This window comes from Pteropus vampyrus, unplaced genomic scaffold (genome assembly GCF_000151845.1).
Source record: "Pteropus vampyrus isolate Shadow unplaced genomic scaffold, Pvam_2.0 Scaffold41, whole genome shotgun sequence".
Taxonomy (NCBI): Eukaryota; Metazoa; Chordata; class Mammalia; order Chiroptera; family Pteropodidae; genus Pteropus; species Pteropus vampyrus.
In genome coordinates, this window is record NW_011888822.1 from 2,943,798 (window position 1) to 2,962,964 (window position 19,167).

General features: G+C 38.2%; 1 protein-coding gene across 9 annotated transcripts in view; it reads right to left on the minus strand.

Annotated features, from left to right (window-relative positions):
* The window catches only part of CADPS (calcium dependent secretion activator), a 470,394-nt gene that overhangs the window by 24,598 nt on the left and 426,629 nt on the right, over window positions 1–19,167 (minus strand). For all 9 annotated transcript variants that reach the window (XM_011358441.1, XM_011358442.1, XM_011358440.1 and 6 more), the window contains 2 exons: window positions 18,533–18,565; window positions 12,309–12,416 (listed from right to left, as the gene is read on the minus strand). In XM_011358441.1, coding sequence (XP_011356743.1) covers window positions 12,309–12,416; window positions 18,533–18,565 — 141 coding nt within the window. The remainder of the gene's footprint in view (window positions 1–12,308; window positions 12,417–18,532; window positions 18,566–19,167) is intronic.

A 19,167-nucleotide genomic window follows, 5' to 3' on the forward strand; every position in this document is an offset into this window, starting at 1 on the left:
TCTTTGTTGTGAGGAATTGGCCTGTGCAGTGTAGAATGTTTAGCATCTACCATGGCACCAGAGTGGTACCATGCTACCAACAGTAGCATCTACCCCCACCCAAATTATGACAGTCAAAAATGTCTCCAGACATTTTCAAATAAACTCTGGGTGACAAAATCATCTTCAGTGGAGGATCACTCCTCTAAATTAATGGTTCTTATTCAGATTAAACCCTTGCCTTTGTTTTAAAAAATATGCCTGAGCTTTTCCTTAGATCTACTGAAATTTTGGTATACAACTTGGATGAATACATTTTTAAAAAATATATATGTAATTCTGATGTACACCCCTGGTTAAGAAGCACATAGTGAAAGATAAAATGACACATATTAATGTAAAAAGAGTTTAGGCCTTAAGGTTATAGAGCAGCAAATGCCTACAAAGCAAATATCCAGATGCCTAGATTGGTGTTATCCTAACCCAGGTGAAGTCATCTTTGTCTCAATTCTAAAAAGACCTTTCCAAAGAGAAGCTCTGTTAAGGCAAATGAAGACACGGAGTCAGGGATACTCTCAAAGGAAGCAATTATGATTTCTTGCTCAGAGTCTGAGCATAGCATCCTACTTCCTTCTCTTCCCCAAATCCTAGACATCTGTAGATTCAACCATGGTGCTACCTCCACTGGGTCACTATCTCTGAGGCTCCATCCCATTGAGTTCTTACTCTACTCCAGAACAGATGTCCTTTAGGGATCTTGCAGCACAACTGGACTCTTTGCTACTTGCTTTCATGTTCTCTCATTAATTCATCTCTGGCTCTTAAAAATCCTCGTTGGCCTGGAATGTACCACCACTTTCTCCTCTATGCTGCAAAGCTGACTTTCGAGTTAGGCAAGGGTGTGTGTTGGTTTTTACATTACTACCATCACTGATGGAGACAAAGAACAAGAAGAGACATTTGTGGAGCAATTTCTATGTGGCAATCATTGTGGTTTATGCTTTATAGGCATTGTCTCGTTTAGTCTTCCTAATCCAGAGAGCTAGGTAATGTTTTAATCCCCATTTTACAGAGGAGAAAATTAAGGGTGGTGGTGGTGGTGGGATGTGTGTGTGTGTGTGTGTGTGTGTGTGTGTGTGTGTGTGTCTTATTGCAATGCCTATGCTCTTAATGTTTGTTTCATGTAAAGGAACCAGTCCCTTGAAAACTTGAAGGGTCTCTTTCTAGTAGAAGGAAGCTGTCATGATTCATTTATCTGACAGGATTGGAGTTTTTGTTGAAGGATTGAAGCTCCATGGGAACTACACATGGGTGAATGTTAAGTTCAAGCTGAGAAAGTTAGGTGTTAATGATTCCTTAGTTTTTATTTTTTAGACCCTGAAAAGATGGTTTGGATGAAGCTTGTCAAAAGGATTTTTTGAGACTAGTTTCTGAGATATCTGCCAAGTAGAGCAATCTTTAGAGACAGTCATTGGAATCCCTGGGTGAGAAAATGACCCACAGATAATGATCATGATTTATACCAAAATTTAAATTCAAATAGCCCATATCATTAAAGACAAAGGATTTTTTAACCTCCACACTATTGACTTCTGAGCTGGATAATTCTTTGTTGTGGGGTTTTCCTGTGTATCACAGGATGTATGGCAGTACCCCTGCCCTCTGCTCACTAAATGCGAATAGCACCTTCTTATTTGTGACAACCAAAAATGTTTCCAGACATTGTTGAAAGTCCCTGGCTGGGTAGAATCACCTCTGAGTGAGAAACACCGACCTAATGTTCCCAAAGCTAGTGAGGTACCCAATGCTGGGTCTCTTCTTTTCTCTTTAACAGGATGGTTTCTGAGGCCGAAGAATGAATTTTCTGAACTAAAGGGAGTGATAGTTCTCATTGTTAAAAAGTGATTTAGAGATTTTTCTCAAGAAAATTCATACATTGAACTTTGCTTACTTTACATATTATTTTTTCTTTTCAAAAAATTGTTTTAGCCCCCAAATGAAAGAGACCTTTATATCCTCTTTGGTGTGCAGATATGATACTTAAGACTGCCCTCATCCTGGGCAAGACCTAGAGATTTGTTGGTACAACTGGCATTAGTCCATGGATGGTTGGAGTGAAACACTCTGCCAAAGGCAGACAAAGCACCCAATATGGCAAGTGATACTATCATTGTAAGCCTTCCTGTATGGGAATATCTACACTGGAAGCGAATCGCTTCACTTCATTAACTGGATTTTTAGTCACCTAGGCAGGAGTTTAAAAGAAGAATAGAAAACTGTTAAATGTTCTGAATGGAGAATTTGGAATGAATAAAGTATTCAAGTTGAGCTTCCTTTCAAGTTTTTGGATACATAAAAAAGACTTGTAGCCACCTGGCGGAAGCAATAACTTTTTTTTTTTTTTTTTTTAAACCAAGGTTCAGGTAGAATTATAAAAAGAAAAGCAATTGAAGGAGGCCAAAGTAGGAATCTATACTGCTGATCTAACTCACTGCTCCAGATCTTTCCCTTGGTTCTGAGTGGGATTATTCTGGGGAGAAAAAATGAGAGGGGATGAATGGTCTTGGATGTCTCACCAGTTTCTCCCATCATTGCATGAAGCTCCCCCCACCCCCCAACATAATCTACTTCTGAGCCTTGCATAGCTCCCAAGCTAACTCCTGGTTTGACAAATGGACACTGTTGTTGCTGCTATAACATACTCATCACGTTTGTGGTGGTGGTGGTGGTGGCAGAGGGACATCTGACAAGTAGAGAGGTAGGGCTCCCTTGAATACATTTAGCATTAACCTCTTTTCTGGGTCACTCAGATCAATGGCGATCAAACAGTGATTTTGCCCCCCTGGGGGACATTTGGTCATGTCTGGAGACATTTTTGATTATTACGACTGAGGGGAAGTTGCTACTGGCGTCTAGTGGGTGGAAGCCAGGGATGCTATTCAACATCCTTCAACACAGCCTAGCACCCCATGACAAAGAATTACTTGATTCAAATGTCAATAGTGCCAAGAGTGAAAAACTTTGTTCAGGTATGTCTTTAAAACTGAGGGTTGGTGACCTATTAGTGTATATGAAATCATTTTATTGGTTACCTCTAACCTTTTCGAAGATGGAATAGAAAATATTAAGATTGTATCATATTGAGTGTAAATATTGTTTCACAAACTTTTGTTTCACACATAAGTATGTGTATGTGTGTGTATATGTGTATACGTACACATATTGTGCTGCAATATAAAATTTGTTTCTTACTGTGTTGCAATATAAAATTTGTTTCTTACTGTGGGAAAATAAGTTTGAAAGTCACTGATCTTACCCAGTATTTCTCAAACTTTAATGTTCATTTGAATCGATATAGGATCTTGTTAAGATGCAGATTCAGATTCATCTGGACTGGCATTAGGGCTAAGATTTTGTACTTCTTACAAACTCTCAGGTTGAGGTTGATGCTGAGGGTCTATGGACCACACTCTGAATAATAAAAACCTGGATGACATTTTAAATTCATTCAATTAAAAATATTAGAGCAAGTGACTATGACTCTAGGTATGGTTAAACAGTGAAATTTTTTGATAGTAGGCTTTACAGAGCCCAGCAAGGAAAGAAACAGTCACTTGGTTAATTAATGAAAAGTGTTTGAGGATTTAGTACATCTCGTATCTTGCAACACAATGTGATAATATTTGTTCCATAAAGTGTGCTTTGGCTACACTGTGTGCGTGCGTGTGTGTGTGTGTGTGTGTGTGTGCGCGTGCGCGCGCGCACACATGTGTGGTGTATGAATCTCACTATATGCCTCCATGCTGTAACGCTATCATAAGAAAAAAGAAAGTTTTCTGAAACACAAAGTTATCTTGCAGGTCATGTTAGTAAAGATGCTGTGACCTTAATGTAATAGAGCAATCAGTCTGGCTTCTTAGAATGATTATTGGAACATTCCCCTCTGGAAAAGAAAACAAATCAACTGTATTCACCAAATGTCTCCTGGAACACAGAAAGCTGTTCTGATAAAGACACTTAGCAAAACTCTTCATTGCATACAAGCTCCAGAGAAAATTCAAGACTGGTTTTATGTAAGGTTTGCCCAAAAGTAAAAAAGACCTATTTCTGTGAACAACTTTAGAAGGGAGATGCTAGGTTAGAAAACAACTACTTGATGATATGCCACTGAAATATAAATCTATAAGGATGATGCTAACAAAAGTAAATAACTCCTTTTGGATAGTAATAACCCACTTGACACAATTAATCCAAATAATCCAAATAATCCAAATCCATCAATGGCCCCTTATCTTTTCTGCACATAGGATTGCTGAAACCTCAAACCACCCAGGCATGAGAGAGAGCATTCTCATGTCCATGTGGAATAGAAATGTGTTTCTATACCTAAGAATTCAAAAAGCAAAAGCAAAACAATTGATTGTTATCTTTTATGTGTTATTGCGAAGGCCATGGGGCAAGAAGGATTCATATTTGAATATGAGATTCATTGCAATAGTGCATCAGAGGCATCAAAACACTCTTATCTTCATCCTCTCCTATTCTGATAGAGCTTGCTTTCTCTTATATCGAAGGTCAAAAACTTCTATGAGTAGTGCCCTTTTCTTTTGGCTAGATATTTTGTTCAAATAGCAGATATCCCCATGAGAGCAGTACTAAGTCTTCTGTACCTAAATAGGGGAGTAAATAGCAAATCTGCTAAAAGCAGATGTGTATGGTGGGAAGCAGGAAGTCATGAAGACACTGGGTCTTTGAGGGGTGCTGGAGGATAAAAGTCATAAAGATGAACTTGGATTGTTAATTTCAGCTTAGAAAGGTCTTGAGTCTGGTTCACTTTTAAAAACACAAACTTCAATCATATGTGTATATATGTATGTGTGTGTATATATATATGGTAACATATATCTGTTAATATTATATATCACATATATGTTTATATATATATATCTATCTATACATATCTTGATGTTACAAATCAAGGTGAGAGGGATAGGTCTTCCACTTCTCATTTCTCTCTGACTCTGTGCTTAGTTTCCAAACTCTTCTTGGGAAATGATAATCTTATACAGCTCTAATGTGTGACCCAGGACATGGCTTAACTGTTAGAATTTACTTGGGAGTTCAAAATTTGGCAGAAAATCAATTGTCTCTCCTTTCCTAACTGCCTTTCCTGAACCTTGTTTGATTCATTGTCCTGTTTCAATATATATAATCACACAGATTCTAAAGGAAGTTCTAGCAGGCTAGAGGGCATGCTCTCTAGCCTGGTAATTGAGGATGAAAAAGACGAGGCATAGTTCAATTAAAATTTGATATGAAGAGTATTGAAAGCTCAGCTTCAGACTGATTTAAAGGGCTTAATTTCAGATTGATAACCTCAGGGAAAATCCTAGCAGAAATAACAAACGAACATTCCTAATGGTCTAGGAGTGCATATGTCAAAGTTACTACTCCAAGATTTTACCAAAGCAAGTTATAGTGACATAAGAAATACTAGACCATGACCATGGACCTCAGACTTACCCGTTTAGCTCAGATTTATGCCTTAATACATGAAATAAAAACCCTGTAGTTCTTCACATGGCCAACCTATACCCTGGCCTCTGTGGATTTCTTTCCGTTTAGCTGCTTTTTTTTTTTTTTTTTTAACCAGCTTCAGAAATTCTCTTTACACACAGAGAACAGTTTTGAAAAACCCTGGTTGAATTATGCTGAGTTACTAATTATGTCTAAAAGAACTACTTGGTTGAATTCAGCTAGATTTTTTTTTCTCCTAAAATCATTTCTATGTTTAGATAGTAATAAACTCCTCCAGTCTGCAGAACAATTGGCACGACAGTCCTTTTAACAAGTCAAGATCATGAAAAAAGGGCCAGTGCTGGTAAAAAAAAATTTTAAGTGCATCACAACCAGATGCAATGTGGGGCCTTACATCAGATCCTGGTTTGCCCAAACCAACTGTAAAGAATATTTCGGGGACAAGTGGGGAATTTTAAATACAGACAGTATATTAGATGAACATTTATTGACAAGGAAAATGAAGATCATTAACTTAAAAAAGCTATTTTTTTCCTTACTTATTTTAGTAAAAAGTATATAATACATATAAGCACATAGAAAAGAGCCAAAAGAATAAACACTCAAGTAATAATCTCTGGGTGCTGGGAACATAACATTCTCTTATTTTTGCTTAGCCCATATTTTCTATATGTCTCTAATGTACCTATATCGCACCTGTAATAATAATAATAAAAAGTATTAACCACTCCTTCCTGCCCCTCCCCCCCAAAAAACTTCTCACATTCAGAAGATCAATTCCCATTTATTAGCTAATGCATTGTTGTTTTGTTTAGGGTTTAGGGCTAGGTCATTTCAAAATCACTTGAAAGAACTAATAGTTCTACGAAACAATGATGGTGATAAAGTCTAACAATGATAGACTTGTTGAATTTTTAACTATGCCAGTCTACATCCATTATGTTATTTGGTCCTCTAACAACTAACAACTATAAGAAGTCAATTTCTTTACAGATGGGGAAATTGAGGCTCTGAGAGGTTAAATAATTCACCTGAAGTTAGACAGCTCAGAAATGGCAGAACCAGGATTCCTACTCTTGCCCGGTTTACTTCAAAGTCCCAGTCTTAACCATCACTGTTCTGCATGTTTCAAAACTATGTTTTATGAAAAGTAAAAATGTACCAGGCTGCTGTACATCGAGTAATTCTAAGAAAACTCGGGGTTGATGTCTGAGAGTGGTAGCTAGACTCTTACAGCATCTTAGAACAGATATGGAATTTTGTTTAACAAGAAACAAAGATGTCTGGGAAGAGCATTTCCATTTCAGTGATGATGATGATGTAATGATAATGATGGTGGTGGTGGTAGATAACACTTACCAAATGCTTCCTCAGAGCCTGATTCTTGCAGTTGCACACAGCATTGCACCCTGATATCAACTCCGCAAGAAGGTTCCGCCTATTATCATCTCTCTTATATAGATGAATCAGCTGAGGCTTCGAGAGATTAAATACCTTGTCCAAGGTCACCCAGCTTGTAAGGGGTGAAATCTGAAGGCTCCAGAAGTAAGGACCATGATCACTACACAGTAGCTCCCATTTGGGACTGTCAAAACTGTTATTTCTTATAGAGATCACTCACTATCTCAGTATCTAGAATGCCATATGCCTTGATTTTTTTTAACCAGCCCCCTAGAACAGCAACCTATTATACTGGGGAATCTTGTGCACCTCTCCCCACTTCATACTTGTGGAAGTAGTTTCCCTCACCTGGACAGTGGTGAATACCTTTTAGATATAGCATAATAACATAATGCTTTCCTTGTCGACTATTTAGTACTTATTTCCTCAAGCAGACTGACTCCTATTTGAATGGTATATGTTCACATGGATAGTGCTTTTGTAATTTAATAAGGTTATTAAAATAAGGTTATCTGTGGTTTCGTATATGAATATAGCAAATATATTTTAATGGGCAGAGGTTTCGTTTTTCAAATTACCCCTTTAAAGGGAAATATTCACACTCAATTACTGTGCTGACACTTAAAGTGGACGAACATATGATTTGATAATGGAATAGCAAATTAAAATCTATGCAAGGCAAAGAACACAGAGTAGCAGCCTCATCCTAACCTGACCGCGCTGCCCGATTAAGTTCTTATGAGGTGGTTTGGTAAAAGACTGTTTCCTGATCTGATAACTGCCACGGAGAAGCCAAATGCAGAGTCAATCTGCAAATACTTAATCCTCTAGAAGGCAGATTAAGTGTATAATTGACCTATATAATCCATATATCATCTCCAGGCAAATGTTCCCTGGGCCTGGTTCACAATGACACGGCCTGAAGAAAGCCAGTGAGGATGTGCACTGCCACCAATGTGGACTCCATCCAAGTGTGGGATGGCTTTTTAATCACTCATCTCTGAGCCTGTGAGGTTTAAGCAGATGAATTCACCCTAAGCACATCTCTTTTAATCCCGATTTTCTTCTCAGTCTGTGTCTTCAAGAAGTACAAGGAGGAAAGAAAATAAATTAATTTTTGTTTAGACCTTGAAATCTTAGGTGCTTGTCTTGATGATCTGATCTCTAATTTCAAAAAGCATGTTTTTGTTTTGGGGAGATGTTGAATTAATCATCAAGGCGGGGGATGGGGGAAGCCATCTGCATGATTTATGGACACTCAAGCTTTAAATCACTGCCTTTGAGTTATTTCTTGGGTTTGTGCTTTCCTTGTCAGTTGCTGCTTTAGGAATATGGAGATTATTTCATATCCATCTTTTATATTTTCTTTAAAAGTCAGCAATAATTTTCAAGGAGGCCACGCTTCCACTTGAGTCCAACAGCAATCTGATTCTCTTTAAAAAATTCAGCATCTTTAATATAATTTAAATTCATTGCTATTGCACATATTCTCTTGCTATACTGAATCTTTGGTTTAAAAATTATTATGAACTGTTATTTTGCAGCAACTGAAACCAGTTCCCAATTGCATGTCATTTTTTAGGAAAAAATTACAGAAATGCAGATAAAAAATGTACACCTGCACATCTGAAAAATTATGGGAGGCGGTATGAAGCTTCTTTTCCAATCGGCACTTTATTTTGGACTAGTTAGCTTTTCCTTATGGGCATTACCAAAAAAGTTGATAGTATTTTATAGAAGGGATATGTAAATCAATTATATTAACAAACAGAGAAACTTTCACTGCATTTAAAAGACCTGGTTAGGCAACATTATGTCTGAAAACATTTTTCTTCAATAAATCCAGAGATTGCCTGTTTAAAAAAATTGGTGAAGATGAATTTGGAAAGCTGCTCTTAAGTTACATAATAAGATAGATAAAAATGCAGAACATCAAATATAGAGCCCCAAATGCTCTGCCGATAATCTCCCACAAGCACCCAATTCTAGCCAAAAGTACACTGACGAGGCAGAGAGGAAACCAGCTCAGGGAGTACTGAGATAGAGGCCTGCTTAAAACGAACGATGCACTCATTAGGTGACCAGCTATTAGTCCAAATATTCTCACATACAAACACACGCTAATGCCATCCAGCCTTTTCTACGAGGCACACTCAACAAGGCAAAAAAAAAAAAAAAAATAGGGAGTACAATACTAAATAGCAAGAACTTAAAGGACTTATCAGGTAAATAAAACTAAGACTTTGAAACACAGCTAAAAACACAACAGGAACTCTGAGAACATGCCTCTAAATGACAGATGCCAGCAGGAACTAAAAACCAGAGAATGATACAACAGTCAGAATCAACAACCCCCAAACAGCAAACAATCTCGAAGATATAGATTTTCTTCCTCATTCAAAATGCTAATTTTCTATTATTCATTTTTGCCATTTATCAAAATGCAACAATTTGGAAGAGAAATCTCTCAGATCAACAAGTTTTTCTCAATAGATGTCTGCCAATTGTTTAGAAACCTGCCCCAGGACCCCTATCGTTAAGAAATGAAGTTGACAGAACAAGTTCATTGCAGCAAGAGATTTAGGGTGGCAGGTTTCACAGGCCCTTCTGCCTTAATATTCCTATTCTCTTGTTTAGCTCAGTGGACATGAGAGCCTTGCAGTGCAAAGAAACAAACACCATGCTTGAGGAAACAGAAGCCGAAAATAATCAAACATGTTGGTAATCTGATGTTTTGCTGCTAGATTATAGAAAAACAGTAAGTACTGAATTAAATTACTGAGATGGCATGGTAATGAAGCGTTTTGAGAAGCTCTGGGTTTTTCAAATGACAAATGTTTTAAATCTATGACAGATTCAATAACTTTTTTTGCACTACATCAATTAGGTTGCCTAGCACCAATATTCTGTAAATTAAGAGAGCAAGTTATTTGAAAAGTAAGAAAGTAAATGGCAAAGAGATTCGTTATCTCTAAATAAGCTATGGCAAAATTTTTTCCCATGGGGGTGGAAGCGATGTTCAGTGAATGGTTGTAATAGTTAGGCCTTTTAAAATCAAATAATCAGAGGACGGTAACTAAGATTCCTTTGGGAAAACATAAGTGAAACAATATAAGACTAAATTATGGGGGTTGCCACAATGTTTCCGATGCAGTTTTATGCTGCTCAGTGTAATTCAACAAGGGACTGAAATATTTGTGAACTTTTGAATTACCTTAAACATAATTTGCTTTCTGAAAACCATATTGTTAGTGATATTTCTTTTTAGTATTAATTCACATTAAAGGCCAGAGGGCTTGAATTTGCCTGTGTTCTTCAACAATCGGACAAGTGTAGTTTCACCATCTGTGCTAGCCAAAGCTGTACTCTTACGACTTTTAAAATAAAGATTCAGTTGCACTTTCCCTTTAAAAATGTCACAGAAGAGGACAATTTGCCTTGCTGCCTTCAACAAGGCTACCTTAAAAAAATTTCCCCTTGTATTTCTAACTAAAACAAAGAAAGAGGGAAGAATAGGTTATTTATTAATGGAGAGACAGGTTAAACTGCAGATTAAACATCAAATTCACTACTAGATGTTTTAAAGTTTTAGAGAGCACAAGGTTATCACACACACGCTCACACAAGAGCACTCACACACACGCACGCAAGGGCCACGCAAAATTGAGAATCAGAAGATACCGATCAAAGGAAAAAAAAAAAGGCAATGTAGGCATTGAAAAGAACAATCTACAGGCATCTCAAAAAATTTGTGGTTTGGAATTTAATTCAGTGGAGATGGGCAGAGCGTCCACACTCCTAACTGCAGACCCGAGGGTGCTGCCTGTCTCTGTTTTCAATGCCTATTGGATGGGTGATTGTGCCCCAGACATTCTAGGCTCAGTACTTCCATAAAGGCACGCATGCAGAGAAGGGAGCAGACCCGCTGGTGAGCTTTATGCATGTATGAGGCATTCTTAGTGGATGTGGGTCATGCTAGAAGATGTACACAGGAAGATTATTTGATTCTAATTCATGCCACTTGATATAATGTGATAAAACATTTGACATGAGAGATAAGTTCCATTTTAATCTGAGAAGGGACGGGTGGGAATTAAAAAGTAAGAAGGATTTTTTTGAAGAAAGGTGATGCAGAGGAAAGAGCGATACTGAGCACAGAAAGGGGATGATTGGGAAAGAAAAAAGAAAGGAGCCTTTTCAACAAACAAGGAGAGCAAATGAGCTGGAAGACAAAGCATATAAAAGTCAGAAGCTGCAATATCATAAGCGGTGCCAACAATGAGCTCACTTAGCTATGGAACAAAAACACACATACACACAAACTCAATGTAAATTGCTGAACACAATCACAGAAAAAATATAGAAACACGGATTCCATAGTAGACCAAAACATTAATGTTCGGGCTGGCACTAAAAATACGGAAACCTGGACCGGAGGAGCTCACGCTTCACGAGACAGAAATAGGCTGCACAATGAGAGCCACACGGAGACAAGTACGTCAGCTTCCATGCACTCTGGCCGGGTCTACACTGGCAAATTCGGTAGAAACTTGAAGCAGAATATCTGGCTAAATTAGGCAGCCCCATCTGCTTTGGCTTGAAAGAGGTGGGTGATAGGAGACCGAAACAGATTCCTTTTTTTTTTTTTTTCTTTTTTGCCTCAGTGGCTTGCTTTGGAAGTGCAGATGTAGTCACGGTGGAAATAAGATTGCTTGGTAACTATTAACCCTTGGAAATCTGGGTTTTCTGAAATTCAGTCTGGGTCTGGCAGCCTGGTGTACTTGCTCTTTGTGCACTGGCTGCTTTTCCCAAATTTTCATGTGGGTGAGTGGGCAGGGGGCACTTCAGTTTAGAATGACAATTGACCCAGCAACTCTAACGTAAGTGTTTGCCAAAACCCAGGGCTAAGTAAGGATTTCTAGTCTTCCAAAACCGGAATCCTCTTTGAAATGATAACAATGCAACATTTATGCACATCTGCATGCCACAGCTGGTGTCAGGGAGGTACCACCCCCAGGAAAGGCAGCTGGCCTCAGCCTCCCAGATGAGAATATCTCCCTAAAGCAAGGCCAGATTGCAAGGAGGAGAACCATGACCAAGAAAGGTCTTTGCCAGTTAGAGAAAGCTGCCTCACAAGCTTCGTGCTTGCTGAGAGGCTGTGCGCCGTCCTACATATCACACAGATTGGGACTGAGACACGGCCACACCAGAGGGGTTCAGAACAGACACACGACAGATAAGAGCCTAAGGCAGAGGGAGAGGAAAAGATTTTTGTTTGAATCGGGACCAATCCATGTTCTCAAAATGTGACTTATCCTCCTGTCTCTTATTTTGTCACATTTTGGAGGCTCTCCTCCTTGGTCTGCAAGGAGGAGAAGGCATTTACTTACATCAAATAACCTTTCTATATACATCTCCTCATTGACCTTATCACGAAGGACATCCTGAGAGTGGCGGACGAAAGTCACATAGGCGTCGGCCACGTCCATCCCGGGTTTCTGCAAAGAAACAGGAAAACATGAAAATGAAATTTCCAGACAGCGACTCCTCCTTTGTTACCCGTGCATTTTACTCTCCCAACCCCTCACTGCCTTGCTGGAGTCTGAAGCTATCCACAGGCTACAGGACAGCCATCCACAGCCTCGATTGGTAGGAACTGATATTTGAACTGTCTGCTCTTTTCAAAAATGAAACCTGGCTAAGAAGGGAGTTGGGATTACAGGGTTTTATAGATATTTTTTTCTACCATTAATTTTTTTTCTGGCATGATATTCTAATGAATAAATATTCACTGGATAACCCAGAGACATTGTCTGGCTTTCCTTTGGATTGATCCCCCCATTTAAGAATACCCAAACATACTCTGTCTTCCACTGTCTGTCCTTAATATAACGTTAGAAAGGTGACAGCCTTCCCCATCCCTTTTTCCTTTTTAAAACATCGGGAAAATGCTAAATAAAGAAATCATATGCAGTTCAATCTACGCCCCCTCCTATACAAGTCACATTTTGGGGGGTAGTTTAACCTGAGTACGTAGTATTTCCTAATCAGTTTACTCAGAGGAGATAGTCAACCATTTGTCTTTGCTTCCCTGTGTAGCCTTACAGTCAGAGGATTAAAAAAAGGAAGGAGGGGGAAGCATTTAATATTTAAATAAATTAGATTTTCTGGAAAGGTAAGCAGGTACTTCATCTAGTAGATAGGAAATGATTTATTGTAAGGGAAAAAAAAAGAAACTCAGAATGCACACTGCTTGAGATGTTGCAATCAAAGTTATCTCCAAAGAAACCTATTAAAACACTATAATATGGGTCATTAGGAGAGCTGCCACAAACCCCTTAAATTTCCACAGTAGATATGTATGTTTGCTAATAACTAAAAATATTAGTTTTCATTACTGTGATTTACCTTAGATCACAAAGTATCATTTCTCTACAAGACGTGACTGTCAGGCACTGCAAATTGAAGTTAGTTAACACTTCTGTGTAATTTCCAGGGTGAAAATGAGGAAGGTTTGGAAACAGTAGGACTGTATTTTTTTTTTTTCCTGATACAAAGCAAACAATTATCAAGCAAAGGGCCAATGCTTGGCCCCTGGGATGCTAGTAACATTTCTTAACACCTGCTGAAACAATGACAAGGTATTAATTTGAAAAACAATGAGGACAACCCAATGCCACAGTAGTCAACTGTTACACTTTCAAGCAATTTTCAGTGAATGGATTGAACAGGTTCTGTGATGGTCCTATAATTGTTGCAGTTTTATGATACAAAACAATAGAGATTCTCCAATGAGATGTAAGTGATAGCTATCAGGTCTAAATTGGCACCTCTCTCCTTCTCTCCCTTTGGCAGCCGCATATCAAAGGGCATTCTCTGTGGGGATAGGGACTCCTACCTGGGTGCTTGAGAAACTTATTATTATTGTTTCCATTTCTTCCCTAGTGATGCTTGTGGCAGATGTGGCCTTTTCCTGGACACATGCAGCCATCTTAGAGCTAAGACCCAAAGACAAGTTCGCAGACCTATCAGTAACTTGTAATGTTAGAAACAGTGATCTACAATAATGGTTATTTTCACCACTTCTCTTTTCTCTAAATTTGCTGTCCTCAATTGGGCATTTAACTTTTAAAAACTTTAAATTAAAAAAAAAAAAAAAGTATGGTTCATCTCCCGCCAGGTAGTTAAGAAACTCCATGATTCTTATCTTTTGACTCTTAATTTTTCTTCATAACACTTACCAAAATCTGAAATTGTACTATAAGTTTATTTGTTGGTTTTTGTCTGTCTTAGCCTACTAGAACAGAAGCTCATGAATACAGGGACTTTATGTGGTCTATTGTGTCCTCGGTGCATAGAACAATGAGCACATAGTAGGTGCTCAGTAAATATTTGCTGAATAAACAGTTCCATGACCAAATAACCCCCATCCCACCTCCTTTTTTAAATGCTTAGGTCACACCATAGTAGGTCCTCGAATAACTTGGATGAGATGCCATAGGAGCTTAACTCCTGTTTACATCAATTAGCCTGTGGTAAAATTAATTTCATTATATGGTCATTTCGCTGAAAGTCACAGTTTCCAAGAACTTATCGATGATGTTAAGTGAGGACTTAACTGCATATGGATTTTTATTGGATCCCCACAAATTGGAACTTGTGAAAATCATTTAAATTTCTCTGGGCCTTAGTTACATCATCTGTAAAACGGAATTAATAATAGCTCCCTACTTATCTTCAAGAATTATTACTATAGCATACAAACAAGCTAACTTGTGGTTATAGATGGAAAAATATTCTTGGCTAAATGATAGATGCTATTAGATAAATTAGGCTTTAAACCACATTGCTATCTAAATATAGGGAAAAACTTTAGGCAATGGTTTCTAATATCCCACAATTACATTGTTTATTTTAAATTTAACTTGGACAGACTGATGGAATAGGATGTAGAGCTTAGAAAACACATGATACAAACAATAGATAAATAAATTATTGTATAGTTAAGTCCATCCACATGTGGAAGACATCATTTGTAAAGGAGCTACTCTGTGGCTTAGGAGCAATAGGACATTTTAATATTAGCTTGCTCCTACCAGGATAATTCTGAGCTTGAGAAAATAAATTCAGATTTTCAGGATCCTAAGCAAGTTCTAAGTAGGAATGCAACCTGCTACATTTACCAAAGGGTCAAATACTACATCTAAGACAGATATGCTTTGGGACTATGCAACGTTTTGAATGGATAGTAATAGTGCTTCCCACCATTATTGTGGATAATTGAGACAAGTCTCTAAGGTAACTAACTACTAGTTCCCATACAGAACTAAACTAACAAACCATTTGCCAAAATCTCACACGGCAACACAAATGAACTCAGAGTCTCCTGAGCTAGAAACAACTTGAAAGATAGCTTTATCCAACGTTTCTTAAACCTGGTTGCAAATGAGAAGGACCTGGGAAGCTTTAAAAAATAATGATGCCTAGATCTCACACCCCAGAAATTGTTTTAATTTGGCAAGCAACCTGATACTACTATGTGTAAAAAGCTCCCCAGGTGTTTCCAATATGCAGCCAAGGTCGCAAATCACTGAGTCCGTCGGTTCTCAAACTTGCATCACATATCCGAATCTCATGGAGAGCTTTTTTAGAAAGCTTTCCAGGCTCCATCCCAGAAATACTGAATCAGAATCGCTGGAGGCAAAGGGCTGGAAATCTCTATTAAAACAAAACAAAACAAAACAAAACAAAACAAAACAAAACAAAACAAAACAAAAAATAAAACAAAACAAAAGAACCCCAAAAACCTTGCCAAGTATTACCACTGCACATTCTGGTTTGAGGACGACTGATTTAATAGGTGATAGTCACAGGATTGCTGGTGAACTGGCTCTTCAAAACAAAAAACCAAAACAACAGAACAAAACAAACAACAAGCCTTGATTTGCAGTGCTTGCCAATTTCTATTGTGCAAGTACTTTCCATGGCTGAGTTTGAGATACCAAGGTGCCCTCGCCGAAGGCAGAGTTGGAAAGCAATGCACGCAACTGACTCCTGGGAGCCAGTGCCAGCAGGCTCTATCTATATAGCCGAACTGCTGGCACTTGAATGTTCACTCTCCTATTTACTCGCCAGGAGACCTTCAGCATGCTACTTGACCTCCCCCAGATTCCTCAGCCGTGAAACAAGATAAAACTATTACCCCGCTCATAGCATCGTTTTGAGAACATATAAACAACGTACGTATAGTACGTATGTGTATTATATACTATTACTTTCTTTAAACTTATTTATTTACTAAAACATTTATTATATTATTACTGTTATTTGCTGTGAAATATAATCTAAACTTAATTTTACAGCTTAGCTTTGTCCTAAGCCATAAAAATTGGTGAAATCATGGATTTGATGAGCTAATCATAGTTTCTCCAAAACTAAAATAATTACTCAATTATCCAAATACAGATGTTTGTCTATGCACTAAAATTTTGCAGATGGTATAGTGTTTAAAAGCATTGGTTTAAATCAGCTCTGCCGCTTACCTACTGTGAGACCTCTCTGGGCCTCAGTTTTCTCATCTTTAAAGTGGGGTTGTTGTGAAGACTAAACATACAGTGCTTAGAACAGTGACCGACACAGTGAGTGCTTTATAAGGTTTGATGGCTTTTGTCATTGTCATATTGTATATCGTCAGTGGTAAATAGGCCACATTTTTGGACGTGCCGCATCATTTTCTTCTGCCTCGCTAGAGGGTGGAAACTCTGCTAACTCATCTTGTTTCCCCACAGCAAGCAAGTCTTCTAATACAACATAATTCATCCATAAACATGGGCTGACTACCGATCAGGGTACCTTTCATGTTGATTCAGAGCCCATTCCACCCGCCCTCCAACCTTTTTTTTTTCTTTACAATAAATCTGAACTTGGCTTGTAGGAATTAGGTTGCACTACATGAAATTGTCAATATTTGACTTTTTCGACCTCCCTCAAATGCCAACTTCAGTTGCAAGTACCGATTACCCCATTGAATTTCTTTCCATTTGGTCACCTGTTCTACCTTTGCTGGTGAGATTTCCCCTATGCTTTGAGGCCTCCAGAAAACAGACCTCAGCCACCAGACCTTTGGGAGCCTAGAATTTCCATTTCTATTACTGTTGAAGACCAGCACAGGCCAGGGCTGATGCCAGCAAATTCATCCCCCAACTCCTACTTCTGTGCAATAGTGTGGGCATCACCCCCGTCCCCCACCCCCATGTGCCTGCTCCTGCTGCTGAAATGTCTAATGAGTGCCAGGTATGGTGCCGAATATTCTATACATGTGTCATTTAATCGGCAGAGCAAACCCGTGACTTGGGTATTATCATCTCTCTTTTAAGGATGGAGAAACAGGCCCAGGGAACTTAAGTAGTTTGCTCCCTGTGAACCGAAAGTTTGTATTTTGGGGCTTGGGAAAATAAATTACTTAACTTCTCTCCTTACTGCAGTTTTGTGAGCTTTTTCTCTTCTCCATTATAAGGACTATCTATGTGAAGGAGTCTGAGGTCCCTCGATAAGAAATATTATATAAATTCAAAGCATAATTATTGATTGTACATTCTTTCATTAAACAAACAAAATATATGTTAATGCTAATTTCATTCCAATTTTCCGTTTTGCCATCCTTTGAGAAATAAGCCAATAAACTATTACACACTTAACTTTCTGGGGAAATGAATTTAAATGTTAATATAAATCCTTTTAGAAAAAAAACAAATTTTAACAAATAAGTATTTGAACAAGGAGGGTACTTAACCACGTTCAGAATGAGAAACGTTCAGTACCAGGCCCTTGGTGGCTGTTGAGATAAGCTCTCTAAATTTAATATTTTATAATAGACTCATACCTCTTTTGTTAGAAATGGAGAAACAGAATCATTTTCTTTTTCCCTTTATTGTAATATATTTAAATCTCTCCAATTTTATTTTGCTAATAGGCAGGGCAAAGTCTATCTATAAATGTATCCTGGTTTATCACAGGTAATCCCACATTCTAGCATTCATGTGTAGTACTTAACCTCAATTTAAATGTAAATTTTGGGCAACTTCAAGTGCTTTATCTGTGAACTTTGAGAGCTCTCTTCATTAATGAGGTCTGCACTAATTATAAGCAGTTTTGTAAGGTTTCCTTAAAACAATTGCAGAATTGACCCCCAAATGAACAAATTCGGAATTTATTTGTTTTCAAAAAATACTGGCACCCTTGTGCGAATTCCTAGCTCATGGCTCTACTTCCAAGGTGTACATGTAGGAGAGGAGGTGAGCAGGTGATCACAGGATGAAATACGTCAAAGAGACCAATGAAAATAAAAATAAAAGTGAAATGGATTTACCCTCACAGAAGACTTCTTTTCCTGATAGAAGAAAGCATACCCTCTTCTCATCTGATAACAATTTTACCACGAAATATTTTTGGCTTCCCTCTTTCTGGCGATTCAATTCAGGAATATATAATTTAGCAACAACTAATGAAAACGGCACCATCAAAATTCTCATGAAAGCAAAACAAAACAAAACAAAGCAAAACAAAAAACCAAACCAAAAAAACTCCCCCACAAAAACAATTTTCAAATACTCACAGGTACATCCACATATTTGGAAGCTGCCTTCACCTAAGGAGGAAAGAAGAGGATGGAAGTGAGACTCGTGTTTATGTTTCATTGTTCACAGCTCAATGCTGTATCAGTATCACAGTTAAAACAATATGCTGGCACATGGAGCTGACCAGGAAACATAGTAAGGTACTAAAAAATAAAATCTGTTTGTTATTTTTTTCCATAAGCCATAGTCACTGGCAGAGAGTGGGGTGGGATGGGGGGAGGGGGGAGGGAGAGAGAGAAAGAGAGAGAGAGTGTTTCACTGACTGAGATTCTGTAACTGGCATAGGAGTTTTGCATTCTCCTCCCTCCCTTTAAAAGGGAGAAAAATGACTATAGCTAAACGCCAACTGATGAGTAGAGGACTCACTAGTGTAGAAAAGCAACTAAAGCAGGTGTTATTTCTTGTACCTTGCTTGGGTCTTTGTGTAATTTGGCTGCAGGTTAGTCCTAATTGAATTCTTTAGTTCTCAGTGTCAGTTAACTCTTCAAGAAGAGGGGATGTGGTAGGTGGGTCTCCTCAACTCAGAAGGAAATGGGTGGCTGTAGGTGGGAGTTGGGAGGGTACCAGAGCCTTTCAAAATGATCCCAACAGTGCTGTTGTGTCTCTCGGTTTT